The sequence below is a fragment of the Helicoverpa zea genome, chromosome 20, assembly GCF_022581195.2.
Source record: "Helicoverpa zea isolate HzStark_Cry1AcR chromosome 20, ilHelZeax1.1, whole genome shotgun sequence".
In the NCBI taxonomy this organism is placed as follows: Eukaryota; Metazoa; Arthropoda; class Insecta; order Lepidoptera; family Noctuidae; genus Helicoverpa; species Helicoverpa zea.
Genome location: NC_061471.1, coordinates 2,093,638 through 2,112,397, shown reverse-complemented (window position 1 = coordinate 2,112,397; position 18,760 = coordinate 2,093,638). Strand labels below are relative to the sequence as shown.

General features: G+C 34.1%; 2 protein-coding genes across 2 annotated transcripts; one reads left to right on the top strand and one right to left on the bottom strand.

Annotated features, from left to right (window-relative positions):
- Positions 1–1,167: 1,167 nt before the first annotated feature.
- On the top strand, positions 1,168–13,360 carry LOC124640293. Its single transcript, XM_047178006.1, has 2 exons — positions 1,168–2,153; positions 12,202–13,360. Exons 1-2 carry the CDS (start codon positions 1,168–1,170, stop codon positions 13,358–13,360), a joined length of 2,145 nt encoding a protein of 714 aa, XP_047033962.1.
- Positions 13,361–13,384: 24 nt separating this feature from the next.
- On the bottom strand, positions 13,385–15,918 carry LOC124640422. The gene is made up of 3 exons (XM_047178191.1): positions 15,727–15,918; positions 15,010–15,262; positions 13,385–14,642 (listed from the first exon to the last, which is right to left on the bottom strand). Exons 1-3 carry the CDS (start codon positions 15,916–15,918, stop codon positions 13,402–13,404), a joined length of 1,686 nt encoding a protein of 561 aa, XP_047034147.1. The 3' UTR covers positions 13,385–13,401.
- Between the last annotated feature and the right edge of the window lie 2,842 nt (positions 15,919–18,760).

The window sequence follows — 18,760 nt, the reverse complement described above, 5'->3', positions numbered from 1 at the left end:
GATTTGCATCCGTGCCATATTCAAGGAGGTAATTATGCTAATGATTCTCGATCCAAATCAGTAAAAAACTTGGTACGTAATTTTTTTTCTTTAATTTTTTTTCGGAATTCCGTAAATGTCATCTAGCCTTATTGAAACTTGGCGCGTATGTTACTGGCGTTAAAACCGTGCTGCACCCTCACACAAACGCAAACATAAAGCATACGCAACGATCACTCATAAATTTCATTCATAAAATTGGATTACTTCGGAAATACCACGACATTACAATGACAAAAAAAGCAGTGCATATTAGTTATTTCCCATCTACTGTAATTCCAATCGATTATTTACGTATTGTATGTCCTCCTCCTGAACTATGGCACAAATGCAAATCAACACCTTGTATAAGACAGTATATAAGAAAGTATATAAGAGAGTACATAAGTGAGTATATAAGAGAGTATATAAGTGAGTATATAAGAGGGTATATAAGAGAGTACATAATTGAGTACATAAGTGAGTATATAAGAGAGTATATAATAGAGTACATAAGTGAGTACATAAGATGAGAAGATAAGAGGGTATATAAGAGAGTATATAAGAGAGTACATAAGTGAGTATATAAGAGAGTATATAAGAGAGTAAATAAAAGAATACATAAGTGAGTATATAAGACAGTACATAAGAAAGTATATAAGAGAGTACATAAGTGAGTATATAATAGAGTACATAAGTGAGTATATAAGAGAGTACATAAGTGAGTATATAAGAGAGTACATAAGTGAGTATATAAGAGAGTATATAAGTGAGTATATAAGAGAGTATATAAGAGAGTACATAAGTGAGTATATAAGAGAGTAAATAAGAGAATACATAAGTAAGTATATAAGACAGTATATAAGAGAGTACATAAGTGAGTATATAAGAGAGTATATAAGAGAGTACATAAGTGAGTACATAAGTGAGTATATAAGCGAGTACATAAGTGAGTACATAAGTGAGTATATAAGAGAGTATATAAGAGAGTACATAAGTGAGTACGTAAGATGAGAACATAAGAGGGTATATAAGAGAGTACATAAGTGAGTACATAAGTGAGTATATAAGAGAGTGCATAAGTGAGTACATAAGTGAGTATATAAGAGAGTATATAAGTGAGTATATAAGAGAGTTATGTACCTCGTAATGCTGATTCGCAACCTTTATGAGTCGAGTTATGGCACTGTAACAGTAGGAGACACAACATCAAGCCGTTTCACATTCCAGAAGGGCGTTCGTCAGGGATGCATAAGCTCTCCTATACTCTTTAATATTTACGGAGAACACATTATGCGTCAAACGCTAGAAGACTGGGAGGGTGGCATAAAGATAGGTGGAGTCAAGATATCTAATCTGAGATATGCAGACGATACCACCCTTTTCGCATCATCCGAAAACGAAATGGCGGAGCTGCTGCGTCGTTTAGAAACAGCCAGTCTGGAAATGGGACTTGCAATTAACAAATCTAAGACCAAGCTCATGATCGTTGATCGATTTGACACTATTCAACGCACTGATATCCTACAAGACTACGAGACCGTAAACCAGTTCCAATACCTTGGCTCGTTAATAACAAATAAGGGAAGTAGCGAACCTGAAATACGTAGGCGAATTGGCATGGCAAAGACAGCGATGACCCAGTTGAGCAAAGTCTGGAAGGACCGAAACATCAGATATCGGACCAAAATACATCTGGTCCGCACTCTTGTCTTTTCCATCGCATTATATGGTGCGGAAACGTGGACTTTTAAAGCTGCCGACAGGCTGAGAATCGACGCTTTTGAGATGTGGTGTTGGCGCCGTATGCTGCAGATACCATGGACAGCCTTCCGCACAAATGTATCCATTCTACAACAACTAAAGCTAGAAAAGACAAAACGCTTATCCACTACCTGCTTGCAGCGAATAGTACGGTATTTCGGCCACGTTGCTCGCAGAGACACTAACAACTTGGAACGCCTGATGGTAACAGGAAAAATTGAAGGCAAAAGACCTAGAGGTAGAAGTCCCAAACGGTGGTCAGACCAGATATCGGAGGAACTGGAGATATCTGTCAGCACTGCACTACACCAAGCAACGGAACGTAACCGATGGAGACAACTGGTTGACGAAATAAAAAGGAGTCACGATAAGTGAGAACGTAAGATGAGAACATAAGAGGGTATATAAGAGAGTACATAAGTGAGTATATAAGAGTAAATAAGAGAATACATAAGTGAGTATATAAGACAGTATATAAGAAAGTATATAAGAGAGTACATAAGTGAGTATATAAGAGAGTATATAAGTGAGTATATAAGAGAGTATATAAGAGAGTACATAAGAGAGTATATAAGAGAGTACATAGGTGAGAACGTAAGATGAGAACATAAGAGGGTATATAAGAGAGTACATAAGTGAGTATATAAGAGTAAATAAGAGAATACATAAGTGAGTATATAAGACAGTATATAAGAAAGTATATAAGAGAGTACATAAGTGAGTATATAAGAGAGTAAATAAGAGAATACATAAGTGAGTATATAAGACAGTATATAAGAGAGTACATAAGTGAGTATATAAGAGAGTATATAAGTGAGTATATAAGAGAGTATATAAGAGAGTTCATAAGTGAGTATATAAGAGGGTATATAAGAGAGTACATAAGTGAGTACATAAGTGAGTATATAAGAGAGTATATAATAGAGTACATAAGTGAGTACATAAGTGAGTATATAAGAGAGTATATAATAGAGTACATAAGTGAGTACATAAGATGAGAAGATAAGAGGGTATATAAGAGAGTATATAAGAGAGTACATAAGTGAGTATATAAGAGAGTATATAAGAGAGTAAATAAGAGAATACATAAGTGAGTATATAAGAAAGTATATAAGAGAGTACATAAGTGAGTATATAAGAGAGTACATAAGTGAGTATATAAGAGAGTACATAAGTGAGTATATAAGAGAGTACATAAGTGAGTATATAAGAGAGTACATAAGTGAGTATATAAGAGAGTATATAAGTGAGTATATAAGAGAGTATATAAGAGAGTACATAAGTGAGTATATAAGAGAGTAAATAAGAGAATACATAAGTGAGTATATAAGACAGTATATAAGAGAGTACATAAGTGAGTATATAAGAGAGTATATAAGTGAGTATATAAGAGAGTATATAAGAGAGTTCATAAGTGAGTACGTAAGATGAGAACATAAGAGGGTATATAAGAGAGTATATAAGAGAGTTCATAAGTGAGTACATAAGATGAGAAGATAAGAGGGTATATAAGAGAGTATATAAGAGAGTATATAAGAGAGTGCATAAGTGAGTACATAAGTGAGTATATAAGAGAGTATATAAGAGAGTACATAAGTGAGAACGTAAGATGAGAACATAAGAGGGTATATAAGAGAGTACATAAGTGAGTATATAAGAGTAAATAAGAGAATACATAAGTGAGTATATAAGACAGTATATAAGAAAGTATATAAGAGAGTACATAAGTGAGTTTATAAGAGAGTATATAAGTGAGTATATAAGAGAGTATATAAGAGAGTACATAAGTGAGAACGTAAGATGTGAACATAAGAGGGTATATAAGAGAGTACATAAGTGAGAACGTAAGATGAGAACATAAGAGGGTATATAAGAGAGTACATAAGTGAGTATATAAGAGTAAATAAGAGAATACATAAGTGAGTATATAAGACAGTATATAAGAAAGTATATAAGAGAGTATATAAGTGAGTATATAAGAGAGTATATAAGAGAGTACATAAGTGAGAACGTAAGATGTGAACATAAGAGGGTATATAAGAGAGTACATAAGTGAGTATATAAGAGTAAATAAGAGAATACATAAGTGAGTATATAAGACAGTATATAAGAAAGTATATAAGAGAGTACATAAGTGAGTATATAAGAGAGTATATAAGTGAGTATATAAGAGAGTATATAAGAGAGTACATAAGTGAGTATATAAGAGAGTAAATAAGAGAATACATAAGTGAGTATATAAGACAGTATATAAGAGAGTACATAAGTGAGTATATAAGAGAGTATATAAGTGAGTATATAAGAGAGTATGTAAGAGAGTACATCAGTGAGTACATAAGTGAGTATATAATAGAGTACATAAGTGAGTACATAAGATGAGAAGATAAGAGGGTATATAAGAGAGTACCTAAGAGAGTACATAAGTGAGTATATAAGAGAGTATATAAGTGAGTACATAAGTGAGTATATAAGTGAGTATACAGGGTTACTGGTAAGTAGACCGCATCCTTTCAGGAGGTGATAGTATAGGTCAATACGGACAAATTGGACCATGGGATACACTGGGCAAAAGTTAACCCGTTTCAAGATAATCGAATTTCAAGATCAGTCGTCTAGGTACACGTATAAATTTTCATTATTAGTCAAAAGTCTCGTTTTTGTGGATTTTTGTGTGTTTTTGAATAGAAGATGAATCACTTCATAATAACAAACCATAAACTATACAAATCACAGAGGAAATTATAGCGAACAGCAATTACTTTTTTAGTAGCTATATTTTCAAAAATATTACTATTCATTTTTTTGTGCAGAATACTTAAAAAACATCAACATTTATCTAGCTATCCAAAAAGGCACAAAATACACAAAAATCCGTAAAAACGAGACTTTTAACTAATAATAAAAATTCATACGTGTACCTAGATGACTTGTAAAGAAAAGATCTTGAAATTCGATTATCTTCAAACGGGTTAACTTTTGCCCAGAGTATCCCATGGTCAAATTTGTCCGTATTGACCTATACTATCACCTCATGAAAGGATGCGGTCTACTTACCAGTAACCCTGTATAAGAGAGTATATAAGTGAGTATATAAGAGAGTACATAAGTGAGTACGTAAGATGAGAACATAAGAGGGTATATAAGAGAGTACATAAGTGAGTACATAAGTGAGTATATAAGAGAGTATATAATAGAGTACATAAGTGAGTACATAAGATGAGAAGATAAGAGGGTATATAAGAGAGTATATAAGAGAGTATATAAGAGAGTACATAAGTGAGTATATAAGAGAGAACATAAGTTAGTACATAAGTGAGTATATAAGAGAGTACATAAGTGAGTATATAAGAGAGTATATAAGTGAGTATATAAGAGAGTATATAAGAGAGTACATAAGAGAGTATATAAGAGAGTACATAAGTGCGTACGTAAGATGAGAACATAAGAGGGTATATAAGAGAGTATATAAGAGAGTATATAAGAGAGTACATAAGTGAGTATATAAGAGAGAACATAAGTTAGTACATAAGTGAGTATATAAGAGAGTATATAAGAGAGTATATAAGAGAGTACATAAGTGAGTATATAAGAGAGAACATAAGTTAGTACATAAGTGAGTATATAAGAGAGTACATAAGTGAGTATATAAGAGAGTATATAAGTGAGTATATAAGAGAGTGTATAAGAGAGTACATAAGAGAGTATATAAGAGAGTACATAAGTGCGTACGTAAGATGAGAACATAAGAGGGTATATAAGAGAGTACATAAGTGAGTACATAAGATGTGAATGTAAGAGAGTACCTAACTAACTACCTACCTATGTTCTCTCTTATATACTCACTTATGTACTCTCTTATGTACTCACCTTATATACTCTCTTATATACTCTCAAAATGTGGTCCTTCGGCCTTAAAATAGGACTATTATTTGTCTTTGTTAGAATTTTAACCAGACATATGTAACTATTATTATCAGTATACTTAGTTGTAGTATATATATTTTTAGGTTAAGGCTGTCGCTGAGTCTTTAAGTTTGTATAAAAATAACCACCGTTATAGTTACATTATTGCAAATTGCGCTCCAACAGACACCATTTTGATCCCGTAAATTGTAAAAGTTAATCACTCAAGCTAAAAGCACTAAAAGACAAGTATTTCTGCAAATCAGAAAACTCGTTAAAAAGCAATGTTCCAAGTCTTAAGTATTTCAAAGCAAGACAAACTTCATAAAGCGAAATATGTGAGAGCGTCATCGCTCAACTGCGGAGTTTTGCAACGAATAGGGTGCGTCTACACGGTGCAAGTAGCTTGCACATATCGACGACGGTGACTGCCGAACCTGAGGTCCCGGGTTCGATTCCCGGATTTGAAATTTGTGTGATGAGCATGCTTGTTGGCTGTGGTCTGGGTGTTATGATATGTATTTAGAAAGATGCATAAATATATGTACCTAGCTATGTAAATGTAATTTATCTGTTGTGTTGGCACCCATAACACATGTTAAGTAATAACTTACCATGGGGCTAACCGACCGTGTGTGAAAAGGCGTCCCGACATTTTTTATTTATCTATATTGAGGTACATGCGCAGGTAACATGCATTTTAAAAACATATGCGGATCTACCGACTCGCACATGTAGCGAAGCAGGCTATCAACCCGCGTGCTCTGTAGCGTGCGCGCGGGTCACTTGCGCATGTTAACTCGCTCCAGCTACATGCACCGTGTAGACGCACCCTTAGAGATACTTCACAAGAGCGGAGTCGCGCGCCTTAAAATATTTAGACTGCCGAATATTTAAAGGTGTTTGCTGTTTATTTTGGATTTTGGTATCCGAAATATGATAACTGTTTAATGTTTTACACGTGAGGGGAATTCGGTTGTTAATCTACTCATTTATAGATAGGTAGATACGCTTTATTAGATACATCATTTCTAATTTTTTTCATCTTAAAAGTGATAAAAGAATGTTACTTGTGAGATGAGATATAAAAGAGTATAGAAGGAGAAAACATGCTGCGCCGACCCCAAATAAAATTGGTATAAGGGCAGGAGGATGATGATGATGATGATGAGAAGTAGTTAAAGGAGGTGAAGTAATGGGCGCTACGAGCATTTTTGTCCAGATAATCTTTGTACGAATTGAGACGAGAAAGAAAAGGCTATTCAAATATTCCAAAACGGTTTTATTTTTAGTTTTTTTTTTTTTATATAATTCTTTGTCTTAATCGTTTTCTTTATGGTGAAGAAAGTGTGATCATATCTAAAATTAGTTTGATTTAAGAATAAAAATAGAAAGAAAAGCAAATAATATATCGCTGCGTATGTCTGAAACGTCTAAATGGAGAACGCCTTTCTGTTCCAACCACGTAAATGGAAAAACTTTGATTGTGACATATTTTTTGTCAGCCTGTATGAATTGGACATTTTTATTTTTAGTTACCGTATGTTGTGGGTTTGTCTTTCATTGTGTACTTTTTGAAACTTTCATAATATGTGTTGCTTTTTCAACTAAATTTGAAAAAGCAACACCAATTTTTTCAAACTCAAAAACATTTATTCAGACCCCCACAACGACAGCCTCCTATTGTAATACAATTATTAACACGAATATTTCTTCTTTAATTTAACAAGCAAAAAAATCTCAAACACGCAAAAAATGCAAAAAATCTGACTGACAGAAAATATATACAGCAAAAAATATATCTAAATGTATGACAAATAATGTTCGAATGACACAGAGGCTTTGACATATCCCGGCCTTTGATGCACTGGTACTAATTGGAGCCTGAACGTGTCCAATATCCCGTTGTTTGCACTAAAATGTGACGAATTTCGATTCGCAAATAAAATGCGTTTTTTGGGGAGCTGACGTTGCGAAGTAAGCATTTGGTTTAAAATTGACGTGGTGCAAAATCAAGGTTAGAAATATTGATGTGATTTTTAATCGATTCTGTAAAGGATGACTTTCGCAATTGGACATTAAAAAGAATGTACTAATCAGTTTATGTAACATACAGTTACATTTTAAAATATTAATTATAAAAAAGCATATAAAAATATAAAAATAGCTACCGGCATCGGTAATTAATAATAACCGGTAATTATTAAGAACTTATTAGTACAAACGCTTTATTATAAAAATATTTTTTTTGACTCGTGTCTACATAACAGTTTTCTCGAAGACCCCAAAAAAATCTGCATATTTTTAATTAAAAATAGTGCTTCCCCAAATGTTCCCCAATTAATTTCCCCGCAATACTTCTTAACACCACTAATTCATCATACTCTCCCCAAGAGGTATGCTAATTTTCCGTCTAGGGAGAGATTTTTCATTTTATTACTTAAATATATTTCAGCCCGAATGGGCGCCCCTTAATTGCATTGGAGCCGTAGATCGGCTATAATTTCCTAAAGCAAGATCTATTGCACAAAGGTAGGAAAGTGAATTTTAGAATCGCGAAAATATTCGCCACTTTTTACAAAAAAAATAATAAAAAAGTTGTAAATAAATACAATTTTTGACGTTTGTTACGGATGATCGAGTCGTCAAAAAGAAAAAAAAAAACAAAGAAAGAACTCAAAATTTTTCACCCTGTTCCGAATAGCTTAACTCTTTTTTCACCCAACAAAGTAACATATCCTTTGCACATCATATCCAAAAAGCAATCAAAACTTCGTACAGAGCTACAAACCGCACAGAGGGTACTCTCTCTTTGTTTGAAGACTAATTACCTACGCTCTGATTGAGCACGGACCTGTCCCTATTGTTGTAATTTGTTTAGGGCACGGAGAACAAAATGACTAGCGGAGGGGCCATAGCGGAAAAGTCCTAAAAGCAGCGGGCCAAAATACGGGCGAGAGGGGACGAGGAACGTTACTGTTTTCTCCCTTATGATGTCTTCCTAGCCGATTATCGGCTACGGCAGCTGTTTTCGTGTTAGGAGATCAGTTAACTGCGCAGGATATATTATAGTGCACAAGCATTTCCGCAGACACAGGTGCACTCACTATTCCTTTACTCTCAACTCTCGCCCTTATACGCCTTCCTTGGACCGCATTTTTTGTAATTCCAAAAATCGTTGACACAAGCACCCCGGACGCCCCGTTAGTTCACTCATTACTGGTCGTTTTGGTCATGCCTATCGTACGAATTTGACATAGAAGAAGGCATCTGGCCTACCTGCATTATGGTGTCTCCGCTTATCTTTTCTTACTCTTGGTTTAGGGCTAAAGAAATTAGTCCTTTGTGGATGTTTCTGTCTATGGTGTCATGGAGGGGAGTTATTGAAGCGAAACTTTGTGTGATTGAATTGTTAGTTAGTACCTAGTTTTGGATTTGGTTAAGTGCATTTATGTGTTCTGTCTGAGACTTGTCAAGTGTCTTACAGAAGTTACATTGTTATGATGAACGTCTTGCAACTTTGATACCAATATCTTAACCCCTTTTGAGGCTGCCTTTTACTCAATACTTAATTTTAATAACTGTAAATACAAGCTCCATTATCATTCTTCCCTAGGCACAGCTTACTATAACACATGCGTAATAGCGTATGTGACATGTAAGGCGGTAAAAAAACACTTTTTGCCATTATTTTTAAGTACGTAAGTATATTGAAAGCATGTTCAAATTCTTCTTATTTAGGTATAAGAAGAAGACTATATAATAAATGTTCTTCTCTGGTCAAAATCTGAGTCCAAAATATAATTTCGTTAGCGATAATATTCAAGCGTAACATTCGTCAATCGGCAATAGATTCAGCCACGTGAAAATGGTTCCACTCCGTTCATTAGTACGAAACAGAACTGGTAGAATTCTAACTTGGATTGAAACAGCTGGATAAGTCATTCTGAATTCTAGTGGTCAGTGGTCATCTGGGTATCTTTTTGTCCCAGTCACTCCATGTAGAACACTGGTACTCAGCAGCATCAGGTTAGACTGGAGACCCAACATAGTTAGGAAAAAAGCTATGCAGATCTCTTTTTGTAACTATTGACCCGACTGTCAAGAAAGGTTATGTCTTATTATGTAATTGCGTTTTTATTTTCTGTCAGAAAAACTATACTTAATTTTTTCAGAAGTATTCGATAGTAAGTATACAGATAATTATATTTTATAAAAAAAATGCAATGTTAACTTCAACATAATCCCTATTAAAAATACCTATTAAAAACACTGCATAACCTTAATTCTCAGAAAACATTTCACAAAAGTTCATTAATAACACAAAAAAACTCATCGTTTCACACCGTGGCAATATAGGTCATGCCCAGAATTTTCTCGAAAAATCTGTACGACCCAAATCTCGCCAATCCAGCTTCACACGTTCTAAGAAATCTTCTCACAAAGCACTAGAACCGAGATCTTACAAAGGGACATGCAGATTAGTGAGCACTGAAAATGTTCCAGAGGACCGTCAGAATCACTGTCACTCTTCAACGATCCCCAAGAAATATATTTTTTTAACCATTTATCTACACAGTTAACATGTCAGTAGTAGGATTAACATAAAATACTACAAAGGCACTCCTTATTTATTTATTTTATTTCTCAAGGCGCAAAAACTCAATTTTTTATATCTTTTTATCTGCGAAATCGATGTGGTCCAAAATGTAATGCTGGAAAGTAGCTCAAAAAACTTAATACTTTAGAGCCGACTTTTCACACGACAAAAATTTCAGCCATCTGTTTATCAGAAAGGCCGTCACCTTATATGCTGATTATCTTCAAAACCACGAGAGTAGTGATTGTAATAATGGTACCTGGTAGCAATTAGGTAGTAACTCCCTATACGTATTTCGAGATGAGTGAGAAGAATGACAGCTATTCTGACGATCACCCATAAGAGATGCTACTTGCAAAACGCGTGGCTCTTATTCCGTACTAGCTAGAGACGATTTTGCAATGGCAGGTGACACAAAGACTAGATCTAGGTGCGTTTAGAATATGATTGAATTTGTGGAAACATAACGGAAGAGTAATCTATCGGAATGTTTCTAAGTGGTCAATGGTTCTTTTAGAAGGACATTATGAGAACTGTTTAGTTTACAAATATAAAATAGTTACTTCTGAAATACCATTAGGTATGAATTAACATAAGACTTTGGTGTTCAGTGCGTACAGGTGTAAGTTCCTCAAAGTAGAATATTTATATAGAATTGCTCAACTTCATTTTGGCCCTATTTGAGAAAGCCTATGTGGATATACATACATACCTACTATGAAACTGTCCTATTAAACACACCTGTCACACTAAACCATAACAAAGGACAATCGTTTTAAATCCACCATCAAAATCCACTAATCTAGTCCACCCTAAAGCTATAAACAAAACACACACATGCATACAAAAACAAAATTAAAACAATACCAACCGTTTTATTTCAAAGAACAAACGTGCAGTCATTAACGAAACGTATATACGGAACCCACCAAGAATTCTCATTACGTGGTCACCCTACCGTCAGAGTGGGGTGACCACGTTTTGTAATCTTTGGGACACTGCAAAGGGTTGGGGATAGGTGAAATTAAACGGCTAACAGCATTTAGAAAAACAAATTGAGGGTTTAGCTTTGACATTAAAAAGTAAACGAAGATTTGGTCTGGTCTGTATGTTTTTAAATCTATATTTTTGAGTAAACAACTCATCTTATTTGCTACGAATTTACTCTATAAGAACAAAGAATGGAAAACTGAAATAAAATTAAAATACTTTAACATTCCTTCGAAGCATTCAGTTCCTAAAATTACTATAGAATATGTCTGACGAACGCATTCTTCCGTCCACAAAGACATTATTAAGAAATCATAAATTGTAAGAATAGGCATGATGACAGTAATCAAAAATCATTAAAATAATATATTTATTAAATTGAACTTGAAGCTTGGAATATAAAACGCGCATTGTTTTCTTTATTAATAATGTGATTAATATGTATTTTTATAAAATAAAATTACGAAATAAGGCAATCCGCCATGATATCTTGAACACCAATCAGAGCTCGTGACGTCATATCTGAAAACAACTCGCGCGAACGTCACATTTCGTTATTGTGAACTTCCACTGCAATCTTTGTTTTTAATTAATTAATTGTTTATAACACGAGTTATGGAGCCCGGATTTATCAAAGCAAACAGCGCTAATTTGCCTAGAATTGATATCATAATGCTGGGAGAGTTTTTCGCATCAAATAAAGATTTTTGTTCAGCTGAATTTAGAAATGTTAAAAGTTCCATGTAAGTATACTAGTTTAATTAAAAAAACTTCTATGTTAGAATATTAGTTTAATTAAAAACAATTTTAGTTATAAATAATTCCTTAAAATTACTTTTGACAATGTATTTGTTATCAGGTGTAAATGTTAATGAAATCTATTATCATGGTTCTACCCTTTATTTATAAATTGATTTTTCTTTTAGGTCCTCCAGGCCATCCTATGGTGATGACGCTGTGAGTTACGTACAGCTGAAACGCGACGGCGATTTGTGTGTGGTAAAATGTAAAGTCTGCCCAGAACACAAAGTCCACGCAAAATTGTATGGAGTAACTTTAATAGTAGATGAACAGGAAGAGGCCGTGAAGTCTGTAGCATGTAATGATTGTGTGGCTTCCCAAGGAGGCTGTAAACACGGCATAGCCTTCCTAATGTGGGTCCATCGTCGGAGTGAGGAGCCATCCTGCACATCCATACAGTGCTATTGGATGAAATCGCGACTATCGAGAGTTGGTTCCACCACGAAATTTATAACAGCCAAAGAGTTATCCAATGGCAGACCCAGTGTGCCATCAGATGAAGATGTATTTAAAAAGTTTTTAGAGGAAGGGAGAAAAAGAAAACTTAGCAACTGCGAGTTACTTAAATATCAATCTGACTATCTGTTTGACCAAAAAGAAAGTTTGTCTATGCACAAGTTAGTGCTGAAATATAAAGAAGCATCTTGTGATAAATTTTTGGAAAAGGTTACATTGACCGATGCTGATATTGATAGCATTGAGAAAGAAACTAAAAGGCAACATGAAAGCATCCTTTGGCATGAGTTAAGATATGGCAGGGTAACAGCTTCAAGAGCATTTGAGTTTAGTCGTTGCAAAACCAGTGATGGCACTCTTATCTCATTAATAATGGGTGGGAAACTCCCTGACACATCAGCCATGAAGCGTGGTAGAATATTGGAAGATGAAGTAAGGAAAACAGTAAGTACCAAACTGGGAAAAAAAATTAAGCACTGTGGATTAATGTTGTCTAAGAACTATCCTATGATAGCAGGATCACCTGATGGTATCTGTGAAGACAGTATTATTGAAATTAAATGTCCCATGAGTGCTAAAACGTTTAAAAAATATATAGTCAATGGTAAACCAACAATTAAGTTTTATGTGCAGATGCAGCTCCAAATGTACCTTACAGGACTTAAAAAAGGCTACTTTTGTGTGGCTGATAGCAGCTACAGTGCAAATAAAAATGTAGAAATAATATGTGTTTCATATGATGAAAAGTATGTATTAAATTTTCTAGATGTTATAGTCTCTTTATGGAAAGAAAATGTATATCCATTATTATACCAAAGTTCTTTGTAATATTTAAGTAAATAAAACACAACATTAAAACAAAAATAGTTTTATTTAATTAATGAATCCTGTAAGTTGATTAAACAACAGGCAATGGTGATGACATCATCAAGTACTTTTACTAAATTACTATTTATACATGCATGTGGCTTTAACATATTAAATTCACGTAGGCGTCGAATCACTCTCTCCACATGTATTCTCAGACTAGCAATTTTTTTAGTTTCCCTTGCCTCATTTTTTGATAATTTAGACCCAGTTGTAACACTTGGAGGCCGTACTAACTGCACTCCCTGTTTTCGTAAATATGGTTCTACATGTTTAAATCCTCTATCGGCCATGACACACATACCAGGTTGCAGACACTTAATAAAATCACAAGATTCAACTAAACATGTATCTGTTATTCTTCCCCCATAACCTGGTGAAATATAATTTACTAACCCATTAGGTGTACAGGACACAAGATATTTAATAGTATTAGCTTTTTTGTACTCTGACCATGAGAGTGATTGATTTAAAGCTTTTGAAGGCTTTTGCACCTCTATTTCTAGGCAGTCTTTGATGCAACTTACATTATGGTATTTGTGCCTAAAAGCCATAGGTAAATTTATTTTTGTTAAATGCTTATCTAATTTTACAAGAAAAGGACGCATTATACTAGCTATTAATGGTATACTCCTTAGAAATATTTTGCTCGCATATGTTGGATCCATTGAAAAATCATCAGCAAGCTCTCTGAATGGGTTATTCAATCTAATTTTTCTTAAACACATAAGTACATGGTTTACAGGAATATGTAATTTTTCTGCAATTAAATTTATTAAGTAGAAACAGTTTTTAGGAACTCCAATGTAAAAACGTGGATTATTTGTTATTTTTAATATTGTTAATTCCAGAATTTTTGAATTAACTTGTTTTTTATCTTCTTCAATCAATTCGCTGCAGTCTGAAGTAGATTTCATTTGTAGAGATATTGTTGACGGTGATGTATCTCTGTGCGTAACTGATGGTGTATAAGAAATATCACTATCAGATTCTTCATGTTTCTTAAGTAATTTCTGTACATTGGATATTGATGGTTTAGCAGCAATGTTACTTTTAATTTTAAATGGTGATGTAGACACAGATTGTCTTGAAGGTTTCAGAGGTGATGTCATTTGGTTTACTAAATTAGCTTTCGTTTGGATGGCTTTACTTCTAAACTTATATGTCATGTATACTTGAATTGATTTATCTACTGTCTTAAGTGTGTTTTCTTGTAAAATATTTCCAATGAATGCTTGTGAAGCTGAAAAAGAAAAAAAGTTTTGATACCTTTAAATACCTTATTCATGAAAAAAATCATTAAGATTTCAAGATAACTAGGTATACAGAGAGGTATATAAATATCTATATGCTATGTTCTTGTAGGTATATTTTAAAGGTCAAAACAATAACAACTCAAACAAATATCATATATGATTTTATATCAATAAGCATAATATTAATAGGCATTATAAAATATTGTTATCAACATTATAAGTATTCAACATTATCAAAAACAGTCTGTTAATGTCCCACTACAGGGCTAGAAAAAGGTAAAATCTTATATACCATCCCACTGTAGGGAAAAGGCCTCCTATGTATCAGAAATAAGCACCTGAAATGGTACCTACCTGAAGTTCCACATGACATCTCTTCAAGTTTCACCTGTTTTGTACTTATTTCTTCTAAATCTTTCTGATATTCTTCTATCAAAGTCTTTCTTTGTTTTTTGACAATATATGGTCTTGGTGTAGCATCTGATGTTCGTTTTCTTCTATCTGGTTGACATTGAAATTTAGTGGGCATACACCCTGGTTTCATGCGAATCTGTGACACCGAGCCCATCACATGATATTCCATATAATTATCCATATCATTTGGTAACTGAAATTTGACGAAACTAGTGACACAAAGTTCATGAACATCCTAAAACAAATTCTAATAAAAAAGCATACTATTCAATCAATGAGTATATTATTGATAAAGAAATAACCTAAAGTTAAATAAAAAAGCAACATAAAAAGAAAAATAACTATAAAACGAATTTATGCTAAACTCAAATATACGTAAAATTATAATATAAACAAAGACTAATATACTACTACTACATAACGTAAACGCCTTCCTCTCTTCTAACTATTTTGCTGTGCCCATCAGGGTCCATAATTGTGACTTCCTCTATTATTTTATATTTTCCACCTAATGTACATTATGGAATGCAATAAATGATATGATATGATATGAATAAAATGCGTAATATAACAGCAATGAGAGATGAAACCTAACCTCGAAATAGTTATTTACATTATAAAATATGCTAGAATCTAGAGAACTATGTAATAACTTACATCAAAGTGATCTTCACAAAAATAAAGTTGTACCCTGGGCAATATTGCTTTTGAATCTCGCCTTGCAAGTTTAAGCCACTTGTTTCGTATTTTTTTATTGTGAGGAACGTACACAAATAACTTATCAGGAGTTGTTTTGGATGTGTTCTTACACTGGGGGACCCCACAACACCTATGCCCTTTCGAATTCATATTTAATAACACAAAAAACTTAATTATTGCACGAGCGTTGTTTACTTGCGTCTTGTAATTTCAGTTGTGACGTCACAAGTGACGACATGACACTGACAAGCGTTTTCGCGCCGGATTCAAAGTGGACAGAGAAAAATGCAATTATTTGATAAAAAAACTTCGCATTTTCTTAAAATTAATAATTTTTCATATAAAATAGACGTATACCTACATCATACAAAGGAATTTAAAAATTTGTCATCATGCCTATTATAAATAGTATTTCTTGCATCAAGCCTTTGTCATATTCGACCCGGAACCAATCAAAATGCCCGATAGTCTCTATTTATTTTCCCATCAATAAGACCTATCTACAACTAATTCCCAATACACCTAACCTAACGCAAATATAAATATAAGTACCCTATAAAACAGACAAAACTAACAACAAATTAATCAAATACTTCCAAGAACATTATAAAGCTATTAGAACGAACAGACATACAGTTAAGTGTGAATATAACAATATTAATGGACAAGTCGAAGTAAATGTTGTTGCGAAGTTCGAGCAATGTTCGCTCGAAACTATACGAAGTGAGATATCAAACGTAATGCATGATAGTGTCTTAATAAGTTTGGGTATGAATTTCTGTTACACAGTTGAAGTTACAATGTCCATATCTGGGTTATAGATTCATTTTAACTGTCCATATTTACAGTTTTTAAAAAGTGCCACACGCAGTTTTGATTGCTTCTAGTTAGGTATCATAAGCCTTTTTTGGTAAATAAAGTATCTAACGACGGAAATATGTTTTTAATCGGAGGAACAGTTCTATGGATTAAAGCGTTCAACGAAACAAACTGATCATTCCATATTACTAAGAAGCATAAATAAGACTGTCTTCCAGTTTAAAAAAAAAATTGGACATTCCGTAAAAACTTTTACTTCTAAATCATCAGAAACTACTTTAAAATTATCATAATCCTTCATTTCGAAACCAATTTAAATGGACAAAAAACTCCACACACAGGTAATAAAGTGTCTTCATAAGATGATAACCCATTATAAAACAGAATTAACTTTGAAAGACCTACATCTTTTCAGGCGTCGTCCTAATTGGCAGCGATCGCGCGATGGCGCGATGCGTTTTTCATCTAAGACGTCGTCCTAATTGACAGCGATTGTACGATGACACGATGCGTTCTCGTCGTTCGATGAGTTCAAACATACAGATTTCATCAGAGTGTCCTATTTGAACCTCTCAAGTGAGATAGTGAGATCGTGAGATGAAAAACGCATCGCGCCATCGTGCGATCGCTGCCAATTAGGACGACGCCTCAGTCAGTTACATACATCCTCGACATTATATTTCTACCTATTACAGCACGGTGTAACAAAATCCCCGATTGAAGCGAAACTAGTCCCATTTCATTATACTAGTTCGGTTTACAGGGCAATATGAATAAAACATGCGAAGGGTTAAGAGCAATTATTAACCAGTTGTTTACAGGGAGGGTCCGGCAAGGGTCCGTCAGTTGCTCTATACTCTATGGTAGCTATTTATAGCAAGGTTCTGTAATGGAAATTGTGTTTATGGTATTGATGTTAGAAGAACATATTGTTGTTAATTTTAGGGCTATGGGTTCATGGGGTCCAATTTACAGAGGGACAGACGGTCTTTCGAGCAGATGTATTAGAGTGGAGTTTTTCAAACGAAGTGACTCAGGACTGGGATAGTCTTCAAGAGTAGACGGTAGTAGGCTCCGATAAACACTTTCATTATTCACTTTCCTAATTTATAAGCATTTTTCAAATTTCAATTATTTATGCAAATTAGGTTCAATAAAGTATTTATTGCTAGGTCCCAATTTCATCCATTATTGTAAAAGGCTGAAATAGAAACCATTTTACAAAGTTTTGAAAATAAAAACAACGTTAAAAACTACTTTGTCCTACATATTCTTCTGAATTGGCATAAAAAGAAAAGAAATACAGAAATTCCCACAACACTTGCGTTACAAACAAAACTATATACCAAGACCCGAGTAAGCATATAAGAAAATTAAATGGCGAAGTTTGTTACGTCCAAGGAAAGTTGAGCAGCATATTCCTCGTTTGCTACCGCAGTATAATCCATTAACAACTTTCCTTGGTACAACACCCCTAATTTATTATTATAATTTGTTTCATTTGCACACTGGACAATAAAGCTGGTTTTTGAGCAGTTTAGCCTTCTCTCAACTAAGTATGTTGAGGTCTGTCTTCAGAAAGTGCTTATAATATGTAAGTGCCATTCACATAGAGGTAAATATATTTAACTTTTGAACAAATAACGTAGTATACCTATAGGTATAGAAGCATATCGCTTTTACCCCCAGCCTTTCTTATTTAAAGGATCAAAAACCAATAGTATGATGTAGCCAGCCTTTTTCTGGTTTTGTCTCATGATGTCTTTTAATCTAACAAGATGCAGCTAATTGCCAGTGTTTTATAAGAAGATAGATGTGACCTGTTCAACAGTCACCATTGCAACACGATATCCCTTACACGTTATGATGATGTCCTCCTAGCCGATTATCGGCTACGGCGGCTGTTCTCATGTAAGGAGATTAGTCAACTACGCAGGACATATTATAGTGCACGAGCATTTGCGCAGACACAGGTGCACTCACTATTCCTTAACTCTCATAGCCCGATGGGACGGTAATCCGACACGACCGGAGAGAGATCAGGCACAGGACCGACATTTACGTGCTCTCCGATGCACGGGTGTATCAATCACCAGTTTCCAGGCTCCGGGCTGCTTTGTGAAAGTCTTCTAAAACCCACAAAGCGATTTCGGCCCGACTCGGGAATCGAACC

Excerpts from the sequence above, each read along its gene's own strand:
- LOC124640293 (XM_047178006.1), top strand. The coding sequence starts at position 1,168 with ATGCTGATTCGCAACCTTTATGAGTCGAGTTATGGCACTGTAACAGTA. Across the intron at positions 2,154-12,201 it reads ATAAAAAGGAGTCACGATAA|GTCCTCCAGGCCATCCTATG; the intron begins GTGAGAACGTAA and ends TTTTTCTTTTAG.
- LOC124640422 (XM_047178191.1), bottom strand. The coding sequence starts at position 15,918 with ATGAATTCGAAAGGGCATAGGTGTTGTGGGGTCCCCCAGTGTAAGAAC. Across the intron at positions 15,263-15,726 it reads TTTGTGAAGATCACTTTGAT|TTACCAAATGATATGGATAA; the intron begins GTAAGTTATTAC and ends GTCAAATTTCAG. Across the intron at positions 14,643-15,009 it reads GATGTCATGTGGAACTTCAG|CTTCACAAGCATTCATTGGA; the intron begins GTAGGTACCATT and ends TTTCTTTTTCAG.